Source organism: Prionailurus viverrinus, chromosome B1, assembly GCF_022837055.1.
Source record: "Prionailurus viverrinus isolate Anna chromosome B1, UM_Priviv_1.0, whole genome shotgun sequence".
Lineage (NCBI taxonomy): Eukaryota > Metazoa > Chordata > Mammalia > Carnivora > Felidae > Prionailurus > Prionailurus viverrinus.
In genome coordinates, this window is record NC_062564.1 from 66,394,772 (window position 1) to 66,417,700 (window position 22,929).

The 22,929-nt window shown below is 33.2% G+C and overlaps 1 protein-coding gene across 6 annotated transcripts in view; it reads left to right on the forward strand.

Moving 5' to 3' along the window:
• FSTL5 (follistatin like 5) overlaps window positions 1-22,929 on the forward strand; it is a 1,137,298-nt gene that overhangs the window by 615,298 nt on the left and 499,071 nt on the right. For all 6 annotated transcript variants that reach the window (XM_047857444.1, XM_047857446.1, XM_047857448.1 and 3 more), the window contains exon 5: window positions 11,562-11,810. In XM_047857444.1, coding sequence (XP_047713400.1) covers window positions 11,562-11,810 — 249 coding nt within the window. The remainder of the gene's footprint in view (window positions 1-11,561; window positions 11,811-22,929) is intronic.

Below are 22,929 nucleotides of genomic sequence, written 5' to 3' on the forward strand. Positions count from 1 at the left end.
ATTTGGCGCATAAACATTTACAATTGTTAGGTCTTCTTGGTCTATAGACTCCTTGATTATGATATAATGCCCTTCTGCATCTCTTGATACAGTATTTTAAAGTCTACATTGTCTGATATAAGTATGGCTACTCTGGCTTTCTTTTGTTGACCATTAGTATGATACACACACACACACACACACACACACACACACACACACATATATATATCTTTTCTCCCTTCAGAGAATCCCCCTTAAAATTTCTTGCAGGGCTGGTTTAGTGGTCACAAACTCCTTTCCTTTTTGTTTGTCTGGCAAACTTTGTATCTCTTCTATTTTGAATGACAGCCTTGCTGGATAAAGAATTCTTGGCTGCATATTTTTCTGATTCAGCACACTGAATATATCCCACCACTCTCTTTTGGACTGCCAAGTTTCTGTAGATATGCGACAAACCTGATCTGTCTTCCCTTGTAGATTAGGGACTTTTTTTCCCTTGCTGCTTTCATGATTCCCTCCTTGCCTGAGTACTTTGTGAATTTGACTATGATATGCCTTGTTGATGGTTGGTTTTTGTTGAATCTAATGGGGGTCTTCTGTGCTTCCTGGATTTTGATGTCTATGTCTTTCCCCAGGTTAATGAAAAGTTTTCTGCTATGATTTGCTCACATAACCCTTCTACCCTTATTTCTCTCTCTTCCTCTTCTGGGACCCCTATGATTCTGATGTTCCTTTTTAATGAGTCACTAATTTCTCTAATTCTTAAAATGTGCTCTTTTGCCTTCATCTCCCTCTTTTCTTCTGCTTCATTATTCTCTGTAAGTTTGTCCTCTAATCACCGATTCTGTGTTCTGCCCCTTCCATCCTTGCCGCCACTGCATCCATCCGTGTTTGCAGCTCAGTTATCACATTTTTACTTTCATTCTGGCTATTTTTTACCTCTTTTATCTCTGCAAAAAGGGACTCTAATCTATTTTCCATCCAGCTAGTATTCTTATTATCGTGATTCTAAATTCTGGTTTAGACATCTTGCTTGTATCAGTGTTGGTTAAATTCCTGGCTGTCGTTTCTTCATGCTGTCTTTTGGGGTGAATTCCTTCATATTGTCATTTTGATGGGAGAAAAGGAATTAATGAGGTAGAAAAATTGAAATTGAAAAAAAGGTTAAAATTTAAAACATTTTAAAATTAAAAAATTAAAAACACACACACAAAAATCGAACAGATGATGCTAGAGCCTAGGTGTTTTGCTCTGGGTGTTGAAAGTGGTTTGACAGATTAGAGAAAAAAAAAGGGGGGGGAGAGAAAAAAAAGGAAATCATCTGAGAATTTGAAAAAATGAATACACTGATGTAGACTAAAATAAGATGATGGGGGTAAAATAGAAATTGAAAAATATACACAAAAATAAATAATACAGTAGAAAAAAATTAAAGAAAAATATTTTTAATAAAAATTAAAAATAAATATGAAGTTTTTCATTTTCTGTATTTAATAAAAAGAAAAGAAAAAAGATAAAAAGAAAGAAAAAAGAAAAAAAATCGTTTGAAAATTTGAAAAAGTGAGTACACTGTAGTAGACTAAAATAAAATGATGGAAGTAAAATAGAATTTGAAAAAATTTACATAACAGCAAAAATTATAGTAATAAAAGTTAAAATATTTTAATAGAAATTGAAAGTAAAAATGAAGTTTTTCTCTTTCTTCATTCAAGAAAATGAAAAGAAATGAAAAAGAGAAAAAAGAAAAAAGAAAAAAAGGAAATTGTTTGAAAATTGGAAAAGGTGATTACACTGAAGTAGACTAATATAAAATGATGGAAGTAAAGTAGAATTTGAAAAAATTTACACAAACGTAAAAAATATAGTAATAAAAATTAAGAAAAGATATTTTTAATAAAAATTGAAAATAAAAATGATTTTTTTCTCTTTCTGTATTCAAGAAAAAGAAAAGAATTGTAAAAGAGAAAAAGGAAAAAGAACAAAAAAAGAAAGAAAGTTGAATAGATGAACCTGCTAACAGATTGAAGTAGGACTGAAATTGCTTTGTTTTCCCCTAGAAGTCAGTCTATGTAGCTCTTTATAGTCCATAAATTAAGCCAGCAGCGAGACTTGTGTTCTTGAAGAGAGAATTTGGCCCAGTTGGGCGGGGCTCAGTGTAACAGCTCCGCTCTCCACTAGATGGCGCGGCTAGCCTACTGGGGGTGAATTGTTGTGGGGCTTGTAGGTGCATAGGAGCATGCGTGGAGCGATGAAACTAGCCACCCAGACACCCAGCGTTTTCCCGGATCACCAATCACACACCCATCCTCCATCTTCAGCTCTCACCCACTCTCTGCTTCTTCACTCTCCGTGACCAGGCCCCAGGCATTACCTGTCTCCCAAGTTTTGTCTTAGATGTGGCTGTTTTCCCCGGCCCCTTATTTCTGAAGGACTGCAGCTTTGACCCGTTCTGCCCCTGTTTGGGAGGGTCTCACCAAGCAATGGTCAAATGTCAGCTGCACCCAGGTATGCCCGCTGGACCCTGTTGTTGCTGGTGCCCCAAGACTGCAGCCAGGTGCCAGCCCGTCCCAGAAAATGTTAGCGAGACAGTGTAGCAGCAGCAGCAGCAGCAGCAGCAGCAGCAGCAGCAGCAGGGATTATGGAAAATCACAACACACATCGGGCACCAGTCTTCACCCTTAACGACCTTGACCCAGCACCAGCGAATGTGGCCACTTTCTGGGGTCTGCTGGGACCAGGTGGCTTCAACAGTCTCTACCAAATGTCTTTCCAGCAGTGGAGCCGCTTTTCCCCCTGTGGCCTGAGAACCTCCCGGACCCCACTCTTTTCCTGGGGATTCGCCCTTCCCACCACAGCACCACCAGGTATTGAGCTGTGGAGTTGCAGCCTTTGCACTCCCCTTGTTTACAGTCTTGATGGAATTTAAGCCCTCTCCTTTCTCCTTTCTCCCTTTTTAGTTTTAGTCCCTGCAGCTGTTTCCAATTTTCTGCTTTCTCTCCAGCTGCTTTTGGGGAGGGGTGATTTTCCCATATTCTCCCCCACTCCCCAGTCTCCATCTTCTCTCTACCCGCAAAAGTGGTTCCCTACCTTTCGCAGCTTCTTGCTCCCAAGTTCAGCTCTCAATGCTGTGTACCTGCTGAAGTCTGTGGTTCAGGTTGTGCAGATTGTTGTGTTAATACTCCAATCAGTTTTCTAGGTGTGTAGGATGGTTTAGTGTTGGTCTGGCTGTATTTCATGGATGCGAGACACACAAAAAACTTCTATGCTGTTCCACCATCTTAGCTCCTCTCTAGTAGAACTGAAACTCTTACCCATTAAACAGGAACTACCCATTCTCCCTCCCCCAGCCCCTGTCAAACTACCATCCTACTTTATGTCTTTATGATTTTGACATCTCTAAGAAGCTCATAACTAGAATCATATTGTAGTTGTCTTCTTATGATTAACTGACTCTCTGTATTTCCTACAGAATTTTGCTATGAACCAAAAAATACTCAAAAAATAAGTCTATTAATTAAAAATATAAAATCAAGGAATTAAAAACACTATATAAAAACAATACTTTTTCAATGGTAAGCGAGCATATCAAAATAATTTATCGAAGTGGATTTTAAAATTGAAACCTTTTTTCACTAGGAAAAGTGTTGGGTTGTTTCATTGTTAGTTTTTGGTTTGTTTTAAATTTTTATTTAAATTCTAGTTAATTCACATGTAGTGTAATATTGGTTTCAGGACTAGAATTTAACGATTCATCACTTACATTTAACAACCAGTGCTCAACACAACAAGTACCCTCCTTTGTACCCATAAAACTGAAACTTTTAAATCCTAAAAGCAATGTTCTTCTTCTAGCAGCCATTTATGATTACAGTCAGTACAGAAATTGTTGTCTTCATTTCTTCCTCAATTCTCTATTAGTCATGTTGTTGGTCTGACTCCAGCAATCAGCATTACAATGAACCTGAAGATTGCCTACCCAAATCTATCCTTCCATTATAATGTTTGATCTTCAGTTTAAAATTTTTATTTTGCTATTTAATATTCTTTATCATTGTGTGAAAATATCTACATTATATGAGAATAATCTATCTACTGCTTAAGTTTTTATGTAAATAGGAAGTTAGATATTTTTTATGATTTGGGTTTATTCCAAAGCCTGAAATATTTTAAGTATCACAGATGATTTAGCATATGTCTTTAGTCTCCTTACATAGACTTCTATAAAATACTTTTATTTTATGTCTTTAATTGATTTATTTTCTTATTTATTATAAGGGTCAAAATCATTCATAGAGAACAGTAGCCACTAGTTACTAAGCAAAAGGATTACTTGTTTTCTTTTAATATAACTCATAACTCATAATCTTCACAGAACTAAAATATTTAAAAATAAATTTTTCTTTTTAATAATCACTGTCATATTTTTAAAAAGTTTTAAATATCATATACTCACCTATGATCTATCCATCTATCAGTTTATCAATTTATCTATTTACTGATATGTCTATAATGTCATTGCATTTCTAGCTACTAATAGCAAGTATTAGCAAGTGAGATTTCTTTGGCTTCCAACCCATTTCTGTGATCTAAATAAATCACACAGATGATGAAAGTATTTTTATCTGGTAAAGTGTATAACCACAAGTACTACTCTAAGTTCTCAGTAGGATTGAAATATTAAGTTGATAGAGAAATCTTGGCTCCTAGTTGTTATTTGGAAAAGATAAAATTAAGGAGTAGGATAAATTTTGGTGTACTTCGTGATCAAGGTCTCTAGTTGAGGTTGGAAAGAGTTTTGAGTGTGTATCTTGGGCTCTTTCAGTGTTCTGCTATTGGAATTATACTGCAGTTGAGAACTTCAAAGAAGTAACTATTAGCATATTAGCTAGTGATCTCAAATTATCTAACTTCTCATAATGACACATGAAAAACTATCTGTGTTGGCAAAAATTTCCTTGAGTTAAACAGGAACTATAATTTGGATGGTTGCAATTTAACTGAATTCCTGGCTTTTTATTGTACTTATCTTTTTTTTTTTTTCGTATTTACTTCTTTTAAAATAAATCTGAATGCAGAATTACATGAAAGTGCTTACAGAAGTCCAATGGGATGTTTAAAATAAGATGGGGAAGAAGGTTCCAAATTCACTGAACTACTGTTAGGTGGTCATTCAAACTGTCTTTCAGTAGTGGCACCCTGGGCAAACTATCAATCAGGTAGCCTTGTTTTCACCAACTTCACAAAGTAGCAGCAGGAAATACATATCCTAATCATTAAAGGTCATGAAAAGATCGTAACTGTGCTCAATCTTCTGCAAGCATTAGAATATTTACTTGAACTGCTACTTGCCATGAAGTTAGTGAGGACCGAATGTGTTTTATTCATTTACAGTGTGAAATTGTATTTTGCATTTACTGAAGAGTTTTGCAATTTTTCTTTATGTGGGTAACAAAATGACACCAAAGTTTTATACTTATTTATAAATCAAAGTATGTAATTAGATAAATTTAGGGTTTTTTTTCTTTCTTTCTTATTTTTCTTTCTTTATTTTCTTTATTTTTTTTGCGGGTGAGGGGAATTCTTATGTAGTGGATCTATTTAAAATTTTTAGGTATATTATTTAGAAAAACACAGCTCAACACTCCCATAAATACATTTCTAATGAACATAATAAAAGCTAGAGTTGTCAAAAGCTGTTCTTTATTCATTCCAGTGATATTAAGTCCATGCCAAATTGATCATAAATGATAATTATTAATAATAATAACTACATCTGTCATACTCTAAGCCAAGTACATGCAATGCATTATCTCATAGAGGATATCTCTATGCTATGCTCTCATAGGCTCAATCATATTATCCTATGCTTATTATTATTATCCTCATTTTATGTATTCATTTAAATAATACTTATAGAGTTTCTTCTGTTTTTTAGTTAGACAAGGAAATTGATACTCACCAATTTTAACTAATTGCCCAGAAATTTCACTGGTAGTGACAGTTGGAATGTAAATTAAAGGACTGATTTTAGGCCCATTGTTGTAATTATTAACATGATATAGAAATAGAATATATCATCACAAAATCTTAGAAAGGAGAAATTAGAAAGCCTACATTAAAAATAATTTTGCATTTGGGGCACCTGGGTGGCTCAGTCAGTTTAAGCATCTGACGTGGGCTCAGGTCACAGTCTCGTGGTTTGTGGGTTTGAGCCCTGCATTGGACTCTGTGCTGACAGCTCGGAGCCTGGAGCCTGCTTCAGATTCTGTCTCTCCCTCTCTGCTCCTATCCTGCTTGTACTCTCCTCTCGCTCAAAAATAAACATTAAAAAACTTTTTAAACAATAATAATTTTACATTTTGTATGTCTGATGCTATTTCTAGAGTATGAAAATATTTAAACTAGAAAATATTGAGTATGTGATTGTTTAATGCAGGTGAAGTTTAAATATTAAACATTCTAGAGAAAGATTGTTAATATATTTCTTGGATATTAGCTTTTATTAAAATTATGTTTTGCCAAGCATTCTTAAATGAAGAGATTGGATGAGAGTAAATCTGAACATAATTTATCAGTTCCCTTTTATTTTACCATTTGAATATCAGACCTAAAGACATTACAGCCTAGATGAGGTCAGGCTAATATGTAATGGAAAAGCAAAGACTGTAATCCTGTTCAATTCCAAAATCTGTTTTTTTTGTTTGTTTGTTTAACAAATCAAAGTTAACATAATACTTATATTTGGTACTTTAGCATTATACATTTTTATGAGACAATTAACACCTCAAATAACTTGGCACTCTAAATTAATTATGTTTATATTCCATTGGAATCATTAGAAGTAGTTAGCTCATCACAATCTTTTACCTCCGTCTGCTGTTTCTGTTTTCAATCCAGTATCTGTTTATTCGATACCGTGTCTAATCCTAGAGCAGCTTTCTGAACTCCGAATCCATTTGTAGGACATAACCTCAACTGTGACGTGATACATTGCTTGTGAGGTCTTACCTGTTATTATCCATCTCACTCTCCAAGTTGTGCCCCTCCAACTTTCCTTCCCTACTTGGGCACACTCAAATCCTGCCTTATGCCCTTTGTGAGCCACTACAAAAAGTGTCAATGACGATTCTTTTCATCTGTCCTATAGCAACTAACATAGCACCTTACAAATAAAAATAAGTACATTATATTAAAGTTTATTTCAATTTAGATCCATTCTATATTAAGTACTCTTTGGTAAATTGTATATTATATATGTAATCACTTGAAGAGGATTGCATCATGATTGAGAATCTGAAGAAAAAGATTTTAGAATTCTATGGAATTATTTTGCTTTATAACTTGGTGTCTTTTATCTTTAAAGGTCTCATCTTTGTCTCAAATCTTTTGAAGAGTTTTTATACTGCTCTGAAGGCATAGAAATTATAAAATGATGTACTTGTTAAACATACAGCACTTTTTGGGGGAACAAATGTTACTTTATCAAGTTATGAGACAGCAGGATATAAGTTCTTGATTAAAATTCATTTAGTGTGTCATCTGCCTGAATGTACTTAAAAGAAATCTTTGACATGTTGATCAGATTAAATTGATTTAATCTCAGCTGAAACTTAAGTTCAGTGTTAGTCATGGATAATTACTGTCAGAAAGGATATGTTCTAGCTATTCATTTACATAATATGAGCTTTCTTTTGGATTGCATATGAATTAATTAAATTTCCTTTAATTGTAGCAACTACATGCAACATGCAGCTTCTAACTAGTTCATTAACTTCTAGAAAATGGCCAATATCCTAATATAAATCTCTAAAGTAGAGTATAGGCTTTGAGACAGAAAAAAAAAATAAAAAGAAGAGAGAATCTGGGAATGCAATTCATCAGATATACCAGAAATGACTTCATTTTTAGCAGAGCATTCCTCGCTAAAAAGAAAAATACTGATTCAGTTAGCCAACTCATTTTGTGACTAAAGTGTAAAATAATCAGACTCTCTTAATAAACATTAAACTCATTCTTTGATAGCAAAAACATGAAATATCCTCTTGAAAAATCTTAAACTATTTGATAGCAATAAAACTATTTAGAATTAGTAAGATAGTAAGAACACAAAGAAAATATAAGGTGTAAAATTATACAAAATGCAAGTATGTGAGTCAGATTCCTGGCACTCACATTTTGGACTCTGTCAACATTAGATCAACAATTGGCATAAATACTGGCATAAGGATGAGGAAAAAAAGATTTTCCAAATTCAAATCAGTCATTACTATAGAGTTACAGTTGACATAATTTTGGACTTTTTAAAAAAATGTATTGCATTGAACATTAAAAAGCAGTAATACAAACATAGGAAATTTTGCCCAGCATTATATCCACCTAGTTAATAAATTGTTTATTTTACTTTATCTTTTCTTAGTTTTTTCTAAGTTTCTTAGCTTCTTCTTAGTTTCTAAATTTCTTAGTTTCTTCTTACATTATTTTATATGTTTTTATTGGTACCATATACTTCTCATCTTTCCCACTTAAGAGCATTGTTTGTTTACCTAGTCTTTCCCTTTGTGTTATATTTATTTTAAATATAAAGTAGGATTTCAATAAATCAAAGACCCTAAAGTATGATCTCAGAAACAACAGTACCATCATCACATAGGAACTTGGAAATATAAATTTGGGGCTACACATAGCCCAGATCTACTGAATCAGAACTCTTAAGTGGATTGGAGGTAGAACTGATCTTTTAACAACTCCTCTAGGCCATTTTAATGCATGCCAAACTTCAGAAACTACCACATTAAATGTATTTTACAAAATTTAACAAAGTATTTCAGTGAGGTATCATATAAAATAACACATCAGGAAGGTTTTTTAAATAAATTATCTTTTTATTTATTTTTCTTATTTTTTATAAGTTTATAGACTGCATTCTCAACAACTGGAATATATTATCAAAGGGTTCAAATATTTAAAAATTGTTTTCAAGAAAATTTGTTCCAATTTTAACTGCTATCAAAGCCATACCTTAAAAAATACAGTTCATAGCATTGGTCTTTTTTGTTTGTAATATTATGTTTGCTATACTCCATTTGGAAATACATGCATATGTATTGAAATAAAAGTACAGCATAGGTTTCATTTAAAAGCAAATAAAATCGATTTTTAAAATACTTTTTATTTGTATATATCTGCCTTATGAAAATTAGTCCCTAAAAATATAGTATTAATAAAAATAACCAGCAATTAAATGCATTTTTATATATGCCAAACATTTTAATTTTAAAAACCCTATGAGGATATGATATTATCTCTATTTTACAGATGAAGAAACTGATTTACAGACGTGTTAGGTACTCACCCAAGGTCCTGAAGGTTGTAACTAGTGGGGTTATGGCTTAAACTCTATATAAGAATCTATGTTCCTTATCATTATGATGTCATCATGTGAAGAGACATACTATTTATTTATTTGTTTATTTATTTATTTATTTATTTATTTATTTATTATTTATTTTAGAGAGAGAGAGTATGTGCATGTGTGTATGCACATGGGTGAACAGGGGAGGGGCAGAGAGAGGGAGAAACAGAACCTTTTTTTTTTTAATTTTTTAAAGTTTATTTTCATTTATTTTTTAATGTTTATTTATTTTTGAGGGAGAGAGAGAGAGAGACAGGCAGAGTGTGTGTGAGCAGGCAAGGGGCAGAAAGAGAGGGAGGCACAGAATCCACAGCTGAGCCGTCAGTACAGAGCCCAATGCAGAGCTCAAACTCACAGATCACAAGATCATGACCTGAGATGAAGCTGGATGCTCAATGGACTGAGCCACCCAGGCGCCCCTTAATTTTTTTCTTAATGTTTATTTATTTTGAGAGAGAGACAGAGTGCAATCAGGGGAGGGACAGAGAGAAATCTGAAGCAGGCTCCAGGCCTGAGCTGTCAGCACAGAGCCTGTCAGGAGGCTCACAAACCGTGAATACATGACCTGAGCCCTAGCTGGACACCCCACTGACTGAGCCACCCCAGGAGAGACAGTATCTTAAGTAGGTTCCATATTCAGTGCAGAGCCTGACATGGTACGCAATACCATGACACTGGGACATGGCCTGAGCTGAGATCAAGAGTTGGACATTTAACTGACTGAGCCACCCAGGTGCCCTGGAGCAATGGTTTTAAATCAACAAGTTGAGGGGCGCCTGGGTGGCGCAGTTGGTTAAGCATCCGACTTCAGCCAGGTCACGATCTCGTGGTCCATGAGTTCGAGCCCCTCGTCGTGCTCTGGGCTGATGGCTCAGAGCCCGGAGCCTGTTTCCGGTTCTGTGTCTCCCTCTCTCTCTGCCCCTCCCCCGTTCATGCTCTGTCTCTCTCTGTCCCAAAAATAAATAAACGTTGAAAAAAAATTTTTTTAAAAACAAGTTGAAAATATACACTATATGTCTAATAAAATTACTGTAATTTATTACTTCACAATTTTTTTCTTTTTTTGCAATATATAGGTGTCATTGATTGTTTTATATATATATATATATATATATACATACATACATATATATATACACACATATATATGCGCACACACACATATATCCACACGCACACATATATCTCTGTGTGTATCTCTCTCTGAATATATATATGCATGTATGTATACATATATATTCATGTATTTTATATATATATATATATATATATATATATATATATACACACTCATATTAACTTTACTGACAATTTTCACTTCCCAGTCAGATAAAGTCCAGTCAGATAAAAAAGACAAGCCAGATCTGCCTATGAAAGTGCAGGGATTATAGGTGATTAGTTTGGTTTTAGTACAAGACTGTTGGATCCATCTTTTCTTTTCTGATGCCAATGGAGACTGTTAAACTGAATAATAACAAGAAAATTGAATTCTTCATGATTTGTTCATTTAGTCAAGAAATGTATTAGTGATTGTCAAGTGGCAAAGGTCAAAACAAGAAAGGAGTAGCTATAAGAACCCATCAAGAAGTTTTCAAGGCACAATAATTTTCCATTCCTACTTCCTGCTTTTTATACATACATGTCATTTCTCCTAGTCATTTCTCCATGTCATTCTCCTGTCATTTCTCCAGGATTCTATTAATGTAAAAGTTGAATTTATTAAACATTTACTCTATGACAGGAAAGTCATTCCTGTGGATTATTTACATGTAATATTTTGTACAACTTTAGGAGGTGGTCTATACTATTACCATCATATGACAGATGGGACAACTTGGCACAAAGACGTAATTTATCCAAAGACATACAGCTAATAAATGGTAGACTTAGGATTTGAACTCAGGCAGTTTAATCTTGGGGATCATGTTTTTAGAGACCACAGTACTCACTGGAGAGATGGAAGAGAGCTACAAGCACATGGGGAGAAGAGGGGAGCAATGTTGAGAGTGTTTTCAAAAGTTAGTCTCCCTGTCTAATACAAGTCTCTTTTCCACTGAGAACAACTGAACCCTGCTTATACTGAATTTCTCTTAGAAGTTTTTTATTTCACACTTTGATATGCCACATTTAGACAAATGAATACAAATTATTTTTTCTTTATCTTCAGGATTCCTGATTCAGGATGTCCCTTTGGGGTCTTGTGAAAATAAATACTGTGGTTTGGGAAGGCACTGTGTCATCGGCAGAGAGACAGGGCAAGCAGAATGTGCCTGTATGGACCTTTGCAAACGTCACTACAAACCTGTGTGTGGATCTGATGGGGAATTTTACGAAAACCACTGCGAAGTGCATAGAGCTGCCTGCCTGAAAAAGCAAAAGATTACCATTGTTCACAATGAAGACTGCTTCTTTAAAGGTAAATACAGGGTGGACCTAAAGTGTCACCTTCTATTTCTTTCGTCTTCTCAACTACTGCCTTTAAACTTCAAGTTTAACCTCTAACACAATTTTATATCAGGAAATATTTAAAAGTGGAAAGGAAAAGATTGTGAGTTTAATCACAGCAATAAACAGTAAGTATATAGAAATTTATATGGATACAATTCTGAATCTCAATTATGAGTACAAAGTTGGCCAAAATCTGACTCAAATTTAATATAGCTTACAGCATTGCACCATATGGCTTCCCAATCATGGCAGTTATCTTAGGACAGAGGGAGACCAATTCAGTCAACAGGCCAAATCCACCCAGTGGAAAGCACCTGGAGTGGAATTGAGTGAATAGTGAATGCCAAGCCATGCTGTGATAACATCTCCTTTCTTCCTGATTAAAAATGATGGGTTTCAGTTTGCACCACATAATTCAGATTATATGGAGCCTGCAAATGTCCACTTAAATAACTCTGAAGAACTCATGCTAAATTTAATTAGTAAATTTGAGATGACAATAATATAAAATCTGAAAGTATTGGTGTTTACTTTCATGGTATTCAAAATCATTGGTATTGTCTATGAAAAGGCACTGCTGATTTAGTGATTTGAAAAATTATTTTAACATGATATATAAATAAATCTTTGGACATTTTTAATGTTATTTATTTATTCACAAACTCATTTTCTATTTGCTTCTACTGGAGAGAATATTTACTTATTAATTGTCATAACCCACACTGAAATTCTGAAGTCTTAAGTGTATGGAACTTCCATCATTCGAATAGGTCAGTGATCAGCTTGATTTCTCATCTTTGATTGGTTCCTCATCTCATTTTTCATAATGTTCCTGAGGTTTACTTACAATTAAATCTTGTCTGATATTTTAATTCTTAGCTTAAATGTATGACTGAAATATAATTTATTTCATCTGTGCACCAATTAAGGTAAATGACTAAAAACGTTCCTTTTTCAAATTTGGTAGAATAAATACAATATTATTTCCAAGGTAATAATAAAATTATGCACAGAACTTTTCAAATGATATAAGGGGTAATACTCTAGTCAGTGTGCCCACTAGACGCCTACTGATATAATTGAAGTAAAATTAGAAGAATAGATTTCCTCACAACAGTAAACTATGTGCAACTTGAATACATGCACAGAAATTTTTATGGTATCAGATTATCTTCTTGTACAGAAAGAATATCAGTTGTTGTGGTTTCAAGTCTATTTACTCCCCTCTTCTATCAAGTCTATTTTACAAATAACTATAATTAATTCTATTAGCATTGTGCTTTAAAACTCATGAGAGAGTAGTGCGTGTGTGTGTGAGAGAGAGAGAATTGATTCTGTCATTTTTTAAGTTTATTTATTTATTTTGTCAGAGAGGGAGAGAAAGAGGCAGAGAGAGAGGGAGAAAGAGAATCCCAAGCAGGCTCCCTGCTGTCTGTGTGGAGACTGATGTGCTGGGCTCAATCTCATGAACTGTGAGATCATGACCTGAGCTGAAATCAAGATCAGATGCCTAATGACTGAGCCATCCAGGTGCCCCAATTCTGTCATTTTGACCTGAGATGGTACAGTGCAGATATTACTATGCCAATGTTGTATAACATCCTAAAATCATATAAACAATATTCTATTAAGGTAATTTAGAATCATATTCCCAAAATGAAGTTTTGTCCAACCGACACACTATAAATGATTATATGGAAACATATGATAGTAAATTATCATGTGAGAAAAAACATTTGGAATATCTAATGTTCTACTTTATTGCTGGATGCTTTGGCATATTGCAAATCAATGTGTATATCAGTATGGAGGTGGAAGAACTGGATATAGCTAGGAACGTTGCCTTCCTTGTGAGTTCATAAAACAATGGTTTGAAAAATTTTTGTTTTTTGGACTGATACTCAGCATATTTATCACATCTATGATTGTTTCAAAATACTTTTTCACCATATGCAAGTCAAAGTACTTCCTTATCTCTTTATATATAGTATTAAAATTTTATTAATATTGTCTGGGTTAGTTAGCAAGGGTTAGCATGTTTCTTTGGTCTCAGAATTTGTGAGTCTTCTGCTTATTTATTTTGGGGTTTTGCCTAACATATATATAACTCACGAAAGGACTTTGCTTCAGCGGAAAGGAACTAAATAATATAGAACAAACAATAAGTTGCCTGTCTTATTGGTGTGCAGTTGGTCAAGTTTTAGGTGTAAAACAGGATTCGTTATAGCTGAAGGCCTGACATCATTGTGATGGCCAAAATTAATCCTTGTGATTGTGAACTCTATTTCCTCTAGAAAGTCTGCAATTCATATTGTTTACAATAATGGCCTAAAGGAAGAAGCAAATCAAAATATTAAGTTCATGAAATGCTAAAAACCTATATTTAATTACATTTTTAATGAAAAAAATCAAAACTAAATAACAGGAACAAGTTTTCCTCCTTTGGGGGAAAAATTTGGTAGTTTAGATCTAATAAAAGGTAATTAAGCAAACCTTAGAACATTAGTCAACAAACAGGAAGTTAGAGGCCAAATTCAGGATCCAGTCCATTTTTTTAAAGCAATGTGTTATTGAAACAGAGCCACACCTGCTAATTTAGGAAATTTTCTTTGGGTATTTTTGCACAACAAAAGGAGAGTTGAGTATTTGCAACAGAGATAGTATGGCCCCCAAAACATAAAAAACATTTTGTCTGCATCTTCCCAGAAAAGGCTTGTTAACATCTGCTTTAAAAGATTACCAGCGCCTTAAAATTAATTATTTAAAATATTGATGGGTATTGGAGCAACTGTGTGACTCATTTTGGTTGAGCATCCAACTCTTGATTTCAGCTCAGGCCCTGATCTCATAGGTTTGGGAGTCTGAGCCTACATCAGACCCTGCACTGACAGTGTGGGAGCCTGCTTGGGATATATTCTCTCTCTCTCTCTCTCTCTCTCTCTCTCTCTCTCTCTCTCTCTCTCCCCCTCTCTCTCTCTCTCTGCCTCTCCCTTACTTGCTCATTCTTACCCTGTCTCTCAAAATAAATAAATAAACAAACACATTTTTGTAAAATATTGATAGACTATTACTATCCTATATCTTCTTGGCTATGGTGGTGAATAAAGGGACATACTCATTGTTACATTTGAATAGAAATAAACACACACACATGGTTACAAGTAAAACAGGAAATCTGAGTAATATCAGTGGGTAGTATTAAAGATGATATGTTGGTTATGATATTGTACTACAGCTTTTCAAAATGTTACTATTGGTAGAAACTGGGTAAAGGGAACAAGGAATCTCTATTATTTCTTACAACCTCATATGACTATTACAAACTCATATATACAACATCATACAACCTCATATGACTCATATAACCTCAATAGAAAGAGTTTAATAAAAAAAAAACCTGGAAACTATTAGCAAATACTAAGACAATTTTAAAGACAGTATGGTTTGCATTATTCATTAATTATTTCAATTTTAGGCTAAGACCTATTTCACATATCAAATTTATCAGGTTTATGTTTGCCATTTATACTTAATCTTATTAAAATTATATTTGTACAATCATGCTTATTGATTGTTTTAAAATTAAGATTAGAGTGTAAGTTAAAAGGACTTACATTTCCATCTTTATACATATGTATATGCTTATAACTATATCTATATATCTTCCTTTTATTATATTTGTTAAATATTTGAATGCCTCTATAGTATGCTTAGTATTTACTCTTACTGACACTTAAATAGAGACCTTAATTCACTAAGAACTTTCTTTAATGATTTATGATTTATGGAACTATAAATAAAGCATCTAATATACCTAGTAATAAAACATCTTTAAATTTATTTCTATTCACATTTATGTAATTACAAAGAAACTGGCTGAAGTAAGAAAGAATATTGTAGCGTTTGTTTTTTTGGAATCAAAGACTTTAAGATGACACTTGACATATGCTGGGGAGGAAAACAATTTTATCTACGTTTCTACATTCTTCTGGATGGCCTAATCATCAAATTGACATGAGACATATAAGAGGAGAAAGATAAATTTAATTATATATACATAGGGCCCCCAAGAGAATTTGAGATCCACTGACAGGGAATTGAGGTTTATATGCAGCCCTGAAGTAAGAAGAGGGTAAGGGTCTAAGACTTCAAACGGGAGAAGATAATTCATAAGTAGATGGAAAAGAAAACATTTGGGGGGGAAAATATACATATATATATATGTATTTGCTGTGTCATGCTGAGAAATTCTTCTTATCCAAAAAAAAAAAAAAAACCAAAACAACAAACAAACCAAAAAAGCAAGTTATCTTTAGTAATAGCTCTAGGGCCTCTATCTAAATTCTTTTAGGCAGTTAAGGGAGTATGGGGGGGGGGGGGGAGCAAAAATCCCTTTTTGCATCTGTAGGGCTTTATTGTCTTCAGCTGAAAATAATTCTCATGCCAAAGCAGCACATTCTGATATGAACTGTGCTGAATCCTATCACATAGCATAAAACTTTTATATTTTTATGTAATGCCTAGCTATTCGTTGTGATGGCAGTTTGGGCTTAAAGTCATTTCCCATCCCCACCTCTACCCCCAAACAGCTTCTAACTTCTACAACTCACATCACTTATAACACGTAAAATTTCCTCTCACCCTGACTCCAGGTCAGTCTGTCATACACAGCAGAATTTACTTACTCAGAGAATAGACAAAAGCTAGAGTAAGAAACTCAAGATATAACCTATGCCAAAATGAATAAAGAATTAAGCCTTTTATGAGAAAGTCAATTGAACAGAAACCCTTTTGCCATTTACTGTGCTAAGAATAAAATTGCCATAAAAGCAAATGTTGTGTGCATTTAAATGTGTATCACAAACAATAACAACTTGGGAAATATGGTTTTTATGGCTATGTGTGCACTATTTGAATGAGATCTGACATTGTGGTTTTTTTTCTTTGGTATAATCTGGAGAGACATTCATATTCCACTTTTTAATTCATTCTCTTACCTGATTTTTTTTTTTTTTTAAGGATAAGACTTGTAGAAATTGGGCTAGAGAACTAGGCTGCCAATGATACAATGATATTTTAAAATATAACAGTAATTGCTGCGTGTTAACACAGAGGAGCTTTTAGATTACTTTTTTTTTGAAGCTTTGTAAAGTTTCTATTTTCTGTCTACTTTTTTATGCCATTTCATGAAAAACAGTAATCTTGATAAATATTTAAACTTTGGAAAGTGATGCCCAGATACTTGTTTGTTTAATTTTGTTTTTGGCCAGTGTTAGCCAACTGGAACTGCAGGGTGGTAGTGAAATTAATAAAATGAACAAAATTTATGGTTGTTAACTCTTGAAGGTCATATTACAGACACAGAAACTGTAGTCCTTCTGAAAGCCTTGTACACAACATCAAAATTTGATTAATCAGCCATATTTGGGTAGATTTATGGTAAAATTTTCTGAATTTGGTGATATGAAATTGAGTTGTGTTTCACTTTTAAAATTTATATTGCATTTAACATTTAATCAAACTTAACAATATAGTTTCGTTGCCACTCTCTCTAATCCTAATGTGAAATATAGAATTCTATGTATTCTCATTACGTAACATTACATAATATTCTTTAGAAATCATTGTAGTGTGTATACTCATAAACTTACCATTTTTATTAAAATCATACCAAATATTTGTTTCTCCTCTGATTTAGGATTAAGGATTCTATAAACATTACATTTTATATGGGTTTATCTTTTGCTTATAGAAAAACAGTGGATAAATGGTAGATATTACACAGAATATGAAAAATGATCCAAAAAGATATTGACTACTTAACAAATGTATTAAAAAATATTGCCAGAGGGGCGCCTGGGTGGCTCAGTTGGTTAAGCGTCTGACTTCGGCTCAGGTCATGATCTCGCGGTGTGAGTTTGAGCCCCGCATCCGGCTCTGTGCTGACTGCTCAGAGCCTGGAGCCTGTTTCAGATTCTGTGTCTTCCTCTCTCGCTGACCCTCCCCCGTTCATGCTCTGTCTCTCTCTTTCTCAAAAATAAATAAATATTAAAAAATATATATATATATATATATATTACCAGAAAGTAAGAGAGAGAGAATACCAGTAATAATAGCAATACATTGGGTATTTATTTTAAAACACTTGAAGTATTATACTACTGTTTTATCATAATAAGCCAATATACTATAGAGAAGGCAACAAGCCTAGGGTTTTAAAAATGACCTGCCGACATGCGCATAGCAAGTTAATGCTGCTGGGACAAGAACCAATGGATTCTGTCTTCTCTTTTAGTGTACGTATGCTGCAAATGTTCTGCTTAAATATATAATACCATGACATCTTACTTACCCATGTCTTTCAAAAACTTTACTTTTAATAGTGATTTCCAAGAACATGCAACATTATTTGGAAACATTCTTGCTCACTGGGTATTTTTAAGGATTAAGTAATGCATTTGATATAGTTCTTAGCCAATTGAAGAACATAGTAAAAGATAATACTTATTTAAGACTGTAACGTTTATATAGTAACTGTGAACATTTGATTGAAATAAATTTTCAAATTTGAGTCTGTGAAGCCACACATTTTATTTTAGGTTAACATTAGGTTATAATCTTGCATCAAAAGACTCAGGTTAAATTATTATATAACTGAATTTGCCAGATTGTAATAGGTTAATTTATGGTAGTAAATTTGTTTTATTTTAGATAAGAATACTTGAAGAAAAAATAACTAACTTGAATTTAGAAATATATTTATTGTTAAAAAATACATTTATTATTAGTTTCTTGGTTGACATTTAAGATGCTATCTTATAGTCACCTTTTGCACAGATTTATTTTAGGCTGATTTTGCTGATCTTATGCTATAAATAGAATATATATTAGATATGTTACAAAGTTATTTCAATCTCCTATTCCCCCCTCCAAAAAAGAGAAAAAAAAACATTTAAAGACTAAATTCATTTACTGATGCGTTTAATTTTAGTCAAATTTTCTCATTTCCCCCCCGTTATAGGAACTAAATTTAACATTCAAATACATGAATAGTCTTATCTTGTTTTTGTATATTTTCATGCTATATCATTTTTCTTCAACTTCAAGTTATAGAATAAATATTTTAGTTTAATATTTTATTTCATACTTTCTATGGATATATGAATATCCCATCAATAGTTATAAACACAATGTTCAATAGTGACAGAAAAAAATAAGAACATTTTATCAGTTCAAATAACTTGTCCTTGTCTTGTATATTGAGGCTGTTTAAACATTGTATCAGTCATTGTCTCTCACTGGCACCTTCACTTATCATGTTTATTTTTTCAGTATACTATTTTCAAATGTTGAATATGTATTTTTAAATGCTATAACTTACAAAGTGAAGAACATTTTTAAAACCATTATTTTTTAATGTGGTTAATTTCTTCTCTTTGACATTTCTTTGCAAAAACATGATGAAAAACTTTCCAATGGTTACACTCCGCATATATAACTGGGGATAAAATGTTCTAGAAAATGCAATTGAAAATTGTTCTCTATTAGTCTGATTCATATTTCACTTTTAAAATCCTTTCTGAAGGGTGTATATATACTTTAGGGGACATTTGAAAACTATTAATGCTAAAAATTTTAAACCAAATGGGAAAAATGAGAAGCTTTGTCTGTGGTTATCATTCAGATAGTTATGTGGGAAAAAATAAATATTTGAAGGGAATCACCCTGAAGAAAGAAGATTTGGCACTTTCTAGCACAATGTAAAGCATAGGTAATTAGCAATGTTTCTGTTTTGAATACTGGTTAAGAAAAGTATAAGGAACTTCAGTTCAATTAACAAAAATTCAAATTAATTTAATACCGTAATATGCAATCAATTTGTTTTTAGTTCAAAATACCACATCATCTAGCTGTAAATTATTTATCAATCTCATGGTTACAATAGAAGGTAGTGTGTGCTCAGACAGATGTGAAGCATTTCATGTGTTCCCTTACATGATAATCACTTTAAAGAATTGTTTCTATATGTTTCTCTAATCAGTATATGAATTTCCAGTGATTTGTATAATGTCTTTCTAAAAGTCTTCCCCCAAAATCTAGGCATAAGTTGTGATTACATTTTGTCAGTATTTTTTCCCCTTGATGGTATCTAAAGAGATCACTCATAACCACCAAAGTTCATGAATGGATTTGTATATGAAACCAGGTTGAACTAAAGTCCACAATATAGAAACAATATTGCACTAAAATTTGACTTTAGCTTTTCTATAAGAATAAGGCATTTTCTATTGAATAAGGCATTTATCTCCACATTTCTTGAGAATTGTAAATATAAAATAACATAAAAAAGACAGTTACAAATAGGTCTAGAATAAAAGTTTGTAGTATTAGTGGAGATTTCTAAATGAAGTTTTCACTTTTTTTACCATAAATCAATAACGACTTTCAAAAATCCATAATTTAACATAGAGGTGTAATTTAAAAAGTGGTAGCATAGTAAATTCAACAATTGATACTGTTTCCAAAGGTTTCTTCCCAATAATTCCAAATCAGTTAGGTGCCAGATAGGTCTTCCTTGATGATTTTCATTCATTTTAATTGTAACACAGTGGCTCAAAAGTCCTTAGGTGAAACATGTCTGTGAGTAACCCTTAAAAGATAGTAATAACAACTAAGTTACTATTAGGGAAATCAAAAGTTACAATTAAGGCCAGAATAATCAATGAAGAATCTTGGTGGATTAAGTAGAAAGATTTGCCAAAATTAAAACATAAAATGTTTCTGGGGTACCAGGGTGGCTTGGTCAGTTAAGCACCCAACTCTTGATTTTGGTTCGGGTCATGATCTCAAGGTTTGTTGAGTATCAGCCCCTTAACGGGCTCTGTGCTGACAGTGATTCTCTCTCTTCCCCTCCCTCCCCCACTTGTGTTCTCTCTCTCTCAAGATAAATAAATAAACTTAAAAAACAAAGACATAAAATGTTTCTTTGTTTTAGTTGGATAAGAATTCCATGGCACAGAAAAGCAAGGTGTCAGTTGGGCACTCAGTTAGTATCTAAGTGTAGTTGCCCAAAAGAGAGTAGAGATGATGCTGGCTTGAATCAAGATGACAGAAGTGCCAGTGATGGTACAAAGTTGTCTGACTACCTAAACACAACTGTTTTGGGCGTGGACATGGAGTTTATGGGAACTAAATAAATGAGCTAAGCAAAAATAAATAAATAAATAAATAAATAAATAAATAAATAAATAAGAAGTCATTAACTGAAATATGAAATTCTGGGGGACTCACACATTTGAAAATGGATATGAGGAGAAAATATATACATATGCACTTAAGATCAGTAAAATTTACATCTCCTTTAAACAAGTGAGGAAAAATGCCATTTATGCAGTTGGATCTGAGTCAGGAAATCAATGGAGAATTTGGAGGAGGATACATATATATAGGATTTATAAGTACATTAATAAAGAGGCAGGCATGGAACTTTATACTTGAGATATACAAGAGAATGAGTGCACATTGGGAAGCAGAGAATGCTAGGGATAGAACTCTATTGTATTTCACCCTCAGAGGTCAGGAGATGGACAAAGAGCAAGTAAAGGAGTCAAATACATAGTCTGCAGTGAAAGGGGAGGAAAACCAAGAGAGCGTGGATACATGAAGCTAATTAAAATTTTTCACGGAGGAAAAAATGATGAACTGGATTAAATGTTGCTGAAATCAAGTATGATGGGGATCTGGAAATGAACATTGATTTGGAAAGATTAAGGCCATGGTTAACTTGGTAAGAGTCTGTAAGAGAAAATAGTAAGTGAGGAAGTGAGATAGTAAGCATGTTCCAGAAAGCTCAATGGAAGAGTGTTTCTCAAAAGAGGAGCAGATACATGTGCAGATATGTATCTATATATATCTATATATATAGTGATCAGGAGACACAGACATGTGGATGGGAATAAGAAAACAGAGAGGGGAAAACTTATAAGGCAAGAGAAAGAGGAGGTAGTTGTCAGAGCAGAACCATTGGACAGGATAGAGAGAATGGGATCCAACAGAGAAGGGGTAGTTTTGACTTTAGATGAACACATGGATTCTGCATCCATTAAATAGGAAAGGAAAAATAAGTACTTTCAGGTGCAGGTAGATGAACTTATTTTATGATATAAAAGTGTATTGTTCTTATCTGTATATATAGATACAGATATATATCTCTATATGCATATATATATATATATGAAATAAGACATGAAGCATGCATTTATTTTATATGCTTTAATCAATCTGCTTGCCAATAATGTTGGAATATAGATTGATTTAATGTGGCTATTTCTGGGGCTCTTAGCATTTAATTCATTTTTAAAAGCATTCTTTTTCCTAAAAAAGAAGAAAATCCTATTAAAAATTCAGAAAGATGCATGAGCATTTGATTAATTTAATTGGTCATTAGTGTAATTAATTGTAAAAAACAATATTACATACACTTGATTAATCCTACAAATGCTCAAAATGTTGTGTACTTGTCAAAAGAGTTCAGGTAATTAATATAAAATATCTATAGAAATAAAATATATGCACATGTACACATGGATAGGTATGTATGATAAAATATGATTTTTTTAACCGTTCATCAGTGATTATTTATTGACACCTGATCCTGTGTCAGACCTATCCAAAAATGTAGATGGCACCATTCTTAATTTTGCTAACTGGGTAGAGATGAGTGGCTAGACCAATCTGTTAATGACCAATAATATGATATTTTCCACCATGTCTGGAAAATCTCATGATATGCAGTTAGATTAGCATCTGTACCTGATATTCAGGTACATGAAATTATTCTGTGTCAAAACAAGCCCTTTTGTGTAAACCTTTTGTATAAGGGAAATATTTTTTCTCATAGGGTATATGTGCCACATTACATTCCATTGTTATCAATGGACATTTAGTTTTTCTCCTGGCAGTTTATTGAGTATAAGGTCTAAATCAAAAGAAAGATCAGGGATCCCTGATAAATATATTCAGCAAGAAATAAGAATCAGATTTAGGAAACAGCAACGTGGAAGTTAGAACTCGAATGTAGAGAAATA